Source organism: Octodon degus, unplaced genomic scaffold (assembly GCF_000260255.1).
Source record: "Octodon degus isolate 3935 unplaced genomic scaffold, OctDeg1.0 scaffold00050, whole genome shotgun sequence".
Classification (NCBI taxonomy): Eukaryota; Metazoa; Chordata; class Mammalia; order Rodentia; family Octodontidae; genus Octodon; species Octodon degus.
The window spans coordinates 4615911-4622726 of NW_004524626.1; the positions used below are offsets into that span (position 1 = coordinate 4615911).

Consider the following 6816-nt stretch of genomic DNA (forward strand, 5'->3'; position numbering starts at 1 on the left):
TTTGGTTAAGTTTGGCTAAAAGTTTATCTGTTTTACTTCCCTGGGAAGTGCAAGAGCCTGAGTTCAATCCCCAGTTCTGCAAAAAAAAAAAGTTTATCCATTTTGTTTACTCTTTGTAAGAACCAGCTCTTTGATTTGCTGATTCTTAGTTTTTTAGTCTCTATTCTATTTATTTCCTTTTCCTTCCTTGTACAAGGTTTACATTTGAATTGCTTTCTTCATTTTTAGGTAGTTTCTTTGGGCTGATTCTGTTTTTCTACTGTAGGCATTCACAGGTATAAACTTCGCTCTTAGGACTACTTTCACTGTGTCCTATGGGTTCTGATATGTTGTATTGATGTTGTCATTTGATTCTAGGAACTGTTTATTTCCCCCCTTTATTTCTTCTGTGACTCACTGATTATTCAAGAATGCATAGTTTAATCTCCATATTTTGCACATTTCTGTGATTTCTTGTGCCATTGATTTCTACTTTTATTGTGCCATGATCTGATCATCACTTGCAGGAGAAAATTTTATTGGTTGTTTTGTTTTGTTTTGTTTTGTTTCTGGTGAGGCATTCTATTTGTGTGTTTTACATCCTTAGAAAAAGAATCCCAGGATTTTTCCTCCTGTGTGTTTTCATCACGCTTCATGATCCATGATGCCAGTTGAGAATGTCAATACAGTGAAACCAAACTGAAGAGATGAGAGCAGGTTATTCTGCCATTTTTCCAGGTCTTTCAGCTGTACATCAAACCTGAGGCTGATCACACCACACTTGTTTAACCTGCCTGAGAGGTTCACAACAATTTTTCCAGCCCTGTGATCATCAATGATTTCAAATTTGCCAGTGTAACCACACTTCATCATCCTCCCAGCCTAATGAGGATCTGACGTTTGCCTCTCTTTTTGGCATTGTTGATGCTCTGGAGAGCATCAGCCAGGACATTCATATGCACCATTATGGCGGCACTGAAAGATGGCGGAAAGAGCTGCGTGGGAAAATTTTGATTCTGCTGTATTTATTTAAAAATGTTTCATGAATGTCTTACTTATTTTTTTGTTGGTGGAACAAAATCCTTGACACTCACAAGTTAAAGGAGGAGATTTATTTCATCTCACAGTTTGTAGAGGTTTCAGCCCATAGTCAACTGGCTTCAAGGGGAGATCATGGCAGAGAGAGATGACAAAGGAGGAACAGCTCATGATATGACATGCAGGAAGCATGGTAAGATCAAGAGAAAGAGGAAAGGAGATAGGCCCACAATAAGGCTGCATCTAGATACCCACAACTTCGCACCAGAATTCTTTCCAAAGTCACAGCCAGCTATAAACTCATCTGTGGCCTAATCCATTAATGAGTATTATCTGGTCTTTCCCCCATTATCTGGTCTTTCCCCAAGAGCTGCACCTACGAATGGCATGAGGCTCTGAGGAGATTCCTAAACATAAACCATGGCAGTGGATACATTCTATCTTAGAGAATGTTTCATGTGATGCTGAGAATGATGTTATTCTCTTGTCACTGAGTGAAACACTCTGTAGGTATGCATTGAGGCTAGTCAATAAGGGGCTGGGGAGATAGTTCAGTAGAATAAGTGCTTGCCTGGCAAGCGCAGGACCCTGAGTTTAATCCCCAGCACTGCAAAAATAAAAGAAAAGAAAGAAAGAAATCTTTTCACACATCTACAATATTTAAATGGCAAGAAAATACCCATCTCTGACAAAACTAAACCAAAAAAAAAGGGGGAATACAAATGAAGGCCCATTTTGTATCTATATATACAAAATAGTTAAGATAGATAAATAGCTATTTTCTCTTAATTCAATGAGAAGAAAGACTTGTACTAATAGTGTTTGGACAGGATATCATGTCTGCATCTTGTACAATGAATAACCACTAAAACAACAATATGCAATGTATTAATTATTGAAACTGTCCTACTAATCAGTTTTGAAAATGTCTCATTGCTATTTGTTTCTCAATAAAATTAATTTTAAAAAAGAGACTAGTTGATAGAAGATATGGTCCATCATTGCTATTTCTTTGTTGAATTTTTTGTCTAGTTGATATATTTTTCATAGTATAGTATTCAGGTCTACCGTTACTTTTTTTATTTTATCTTATTTTTTGAGACAGGGTCTTGTGATGCATTTCAGGCTGACCTCAAACTCATGGCAATCTTCGTGTCTCAGCCCTTAACTGCTGGGATTACACGTGTGTACCAACATACCCAGCTGAGGCCTGTTGTTATATAACAGTGGTGATGTTGAGCTGGTCTTCTCTGTCGGATAGTATTTATTTATTTATTATTGTTGGTACAGGGTCTTGCTGTACAGTTCAGACTCATAGTGAACCTCCCATCTCAGCCTCCCCAGCATTAGGATTACAGCCATGCACCACCATGCCTGGTTTATGTCCAGTAGTATTTGTCTATAAAATTATGCATGCTAGAATTCAATGCATGTATTTTTATACTTGTCTTCTCTTCCCTTTGAATTGTTCCTGCTGGAGACTGATCAGAACCTTGAATACCCATGGGGTGGTGTGGGGAGTAAAGGATAGACAAAGACAATATTCAAGGTACAAGGGGACCCGGAAGAACCTGCCTCTATTGGACTGAGCTAACCCACTCTATTCCATGATTGAGCCACTTTTATTAGAAAGTGAGAAGCAAAGAACAAGGGGAGGCATACTTTTTATGGAGCAAAGGCTTCACTAGACAGGGAAAGTTAATGGGCTACATATTTAAGGAGAAAGTTAAGTTAGCAGCTTTTCCCCTATACCTGGATGTTTGCATTCTTTGCATTGTCTTCAGCAGATGTTATCTTGTCTCAGGAGCACTGCAGTTATGAGCTTTATCTGCATGGGCTGGAAGCAGGAAACCTTCTGTGTACCTCTCTGTTACTAAAGCTAGGACACCAGTCACGTAGCCTGGCCTCCAGCATAGTAAAATAGTATTCCTTATCCCCTGATCCTCAACAGTTCCGTTAACCAATATGTACTGACCTTCTTTTCCTTTTCTGATCAGTTTTGGTTTGAAGTCTACTTTACCTGAAAATAAAATAGCTACTTCTGGGGCTGGTGAGATGGCTCAGTGGAATAAGTGCTTCCCTGGCAAGTGCAAGGGCCTGAGTTCAATTCCTGGTTCCACCAAAAAAAAAAAAAAAAAAAAGCTATTTCTGTTAGGTGTGGGGTTTCCATTGGGTGACATAGTGTTTTCCATCCTTTGATTTTTAGCATATAAATTTCTTCAATTTTTTAATTAAATGTGTTTCTAAGGGCCAGAGAGATAGCTCAGCAGACTAGGCACCTGTTTAGGCAAGCACAGGCACTGGGGTTCAATCCCTGGCACCACATGCCACACCAACCCTGCCACTGGGCACATTGAGCTGGCTACAGAGTCTGGGCATGGTAGCATGTGCCTATAACCCAGCGCTGGAAAGGCTAAAACCAGGAGGATCACTATGTGTCTGACCTGCATAGTGAGACCCTGCATAAAATACTAATAAATAAATATGTGTTTCTTTGTATGCAGTGTAACATCAGGTTTTGGTTTTTATCTCTTCTGTATCTTTCACTGTGGAACTAAGAGGAGTCACATTAAGAGTTGTTACTGAAAATTTTTGCCTTATTCCTGTCATCCCATTGCTTTCCTATTACTGTTTCCCTTATTGACTTTGTCTTTTTATCTGCTAACCCTGCCTGGGGGCATTCTATTTCAGTTTTTTGGCATTTCTGGATTCATTGTCTCTTTCTAGGTTATCTTTGAGAATTTATTCAAGTGTTGGTATGGAGTTCATGAAGTTGTTGCTGTTGTTATTATTACGGAAAGACCTTTATTTTTCCATCAATTTGGAAAGATACATTTTAAAAAACAATTAGTAAGAGAGTTTCAATAATTAGTACATTGTATATTGTATCTTAGTGGTTATTCATTGTACAAGATGCAGGCTAGATATCCTGTCCACAAACACTATTAGAACAAATATTTTGGGCCAGGGGGATGGTTCAGTAGAATAAGCGCTTGCCTGGCAAGTGCAAGGGCCTGAGTTCAATCCCCTGTTCCACCAAAAAAAAAAAAAAAAAAAACCATCTATTCATTGAATTAAGAGAAAGTAGCTGTATAGGGGCTGGTGAGATGGCTCAGTGGTCTAAAGCACCTACTTAGAACAAGCTTAGCAAAGCACAAGGGACCGCGGTGCAATCCCCCAGCACCACATGCCAGCCTGCCTCGCCCCCTGGTGGGTTGAGCTGGCCACACACACAAAAATAAAATAAATAAATAAATAAATACATACATAAAAAGAATACTTAAAAAAAAAAAGAAAGTAGCTGTATATCTATCCCATTTTGAATATACAGATACAAAATGGTCTTTCATTTGTGTCCTCTTTTTTTGTTTAGTTTTGTCAAAAATGGGTATTCCATTGGAAAGATAGTTTTGTATGATTTATTAACCTGAGTTGGAAGTTGTTTTCTTTTAGGGCTTGAAATACTTCACTCTAAACTCTTTTAAGATTTTCAAATTCTTATTTAAGTCTCCTGTCATTTTAATGTGTTAGCCTTTATAAGTAACTCTTTCTTTTCTCTAACAGCTTTTATGAATCTGTCTTTGTTCTGCACTTCTGGGATTTCACCTATCATGTATCATGAAAAAGTTATTTTCAGTTTATGGATATTTGGAGTGCTGTCTTGCTTACCTATCTTTTTTTGTTTGAGACAGGGTCTTGCTAAATTGCTGATTTTCCTAGGCTAAACTGGAACTTCAGTCCTTCTGCCTCAGCTTCTCAGAGGTCTAGGGTTACAGGTGTGTGTACCACCTCTTGCTTTGATTTTCATATCCATCAAGGAAACATCATCTGGGTGATATTGGGAGTGGAAATGGCTTAGCATTTTGGAGTACTAGGTCCTGTTTTGAGGACAGGGCTGGTTCTTCTGTCTCACTGATGCCTAGAAGGCCCTCACTGTGCTGCTCTATTCCATTTTTCCGTGTCCTCTCAGATTGCCGAGAAGCTGCAGGGAAATGGGACCTGGCTGGTGACACAGTTTGTGCTGGTGGGATTCTCCAGCCTCCCCCACCTGAGGACCACCCTCTTCCCGCTGTTCCTCCTCACCTACCTGGTCACCCTCAGCAGCAACGTCACCATCATCACCATCATCCATGTGGACCGGACCCTGCACACACCCATGTACCGCTTCCTGGCAGTGCTGTCCCTCTCTGAGACCTGCTACACGCTGGTCACCATCCCCAATATGCTGGCCCACCTGCTGATGGAGAGCCAGGCCATCTCCATCCCTGCATGTCGGGCTCAGATGTTCTTTTTCCTGGGCTTGGGATGCAGTCACTGCTTCCTCCTCACCCTGATGGGTTATGACCGCTATGTGGCCATCTGTCACCCTCTGAGATACTCGGTGATCATGAGACCCGCTGTCTGCCTCTGCCTGGGAGCCTTGGTTTTCTGCTCTGGCTTCTCAGTGGCCTTGATTGAGACCTGCATGATCTTCTCCTCCCCGTTCTGCCGTGGGGACTGCGTGGAACACTTCTTCTGTTACATCGCCCCGGTGCTGAGGCTCAGCTGCACGCAGAGTGCTCTCAAAGCACTGGGCATCTTCTTCCTGAGTGTCCTAGTGGTGCTGGTCTCTTTCCTCCTCATCCTGCTATCCTACGCTTTCATCGTGGCTACCATCGTGAGGATGCCCTCAGCCACGGGCCGCCACAAAGCCTTCTCCACCTGTGCGGCCCACCTCACCGTGGTCATCGTGCATTTTGGCTGCGCTGCCATCATCTATTTGCGTCCGGACTCTGGGGCCAACCCCAAGCAGGACCGCCTGGTGGCGGTGTTCTACACGGTGGTGACTCCGCAGCTGAACCCTGTGGTGTACACGCTGCGCAACAAGGAGGTGCGGGTGGCGCTCAGGACGACCCTGGTTTGTGACTGCATACATCTTCAATAAGGAATCTCTACGCATTAAGCGATTGTCCTGCCTCTATTGAGATTGAGTTTCCCCATCTGGAAAACAGGAGCTATTCTTGTACTGCTGTGCCTTTATGTGTGTCTCTGTTCTGTTTTTTCTTTTTGGAGTTTTTAGGGGTTTGTTGTTTTGTTTTATGGACAGGGTCTCACAGTGTGGTTCTGGCTGTCCTTGAACTCACTAACCCAGGTTCACCTGGAACTCATCCTCCTACCTCAACCTTGCTTTCCTCCTGCCTCAACCTCCCTAGTCAGTGCTGTGGTTCTAGGCATGCATCACCATGCCCAACAAAACATTCATTTCTCAAATTTCTTGTGAAAGAATCTTAATGCCAAAAAAACAAAAAGAATCTAAATGCTCAGCACAAGTATTAACAGATGGGGCCTTTCAGACATGATTAATGCAGGGACCAGGGTTTGATCCCCGGCACCATTTGCCACACTGGCCCCACCCCTGGGCACGCTGATCTGGCCACCAAGACTGGGTGTGGTGGTGCATGCCTGTAATCCCAGTGCTGGGGAGGCTAAAAACAGGAGGATCACTGCAAGTCCGAGCTGCGTAGTGAGAGCCTGTACCAAATACATTTTTTAAAAAAAGACATGAAGAGATTATGAAGTCCATGACCTTTGCACAGATTCATGCCATTATGGAAAAAGTGGGTTAGTAATATTCGGACTGTTCTCTGTCCCCTTCATGGCTTCAGTGCTTCCTGCCCTTCCACCTTCTTCCATGGAATGATGAAAGAACAGGACTGCACAAGCAAGGCACAGTAGTATGCACCTGTAATCCCACCTCCTTAAGAGGCTGAGGCAGGGGAATCAAAAGCCTTAGATCAGTGTGAACAATTCATGTAGACC

At 42.4% G+C, this 6816-nt stretch overlaps 1 protein-coding gene across 1 annotated transcript; it reads left to right on the plus strand.

Moving 5' to 3' along the window:
* Positions 1-945: 945 nt before the first annotated feature.
* On the plus strand, positions 946-5941 carry LOC101568674 (olfactory receptor 10T2-like). Its single transcript, XM_004632893.1, has 2 exons — positions 946-978; positions 4988-5941. The coding sequence occupies exons 1-2, from the start codon at positions 946-948 to the stop codon at positions 5939-5941; spliced, it is 987 nt and encodes a 328-aa protein (XP_004632950.1).
* The last annotated feature ends 875 nt before the right edge of the window (positions 5942-6816 follow it).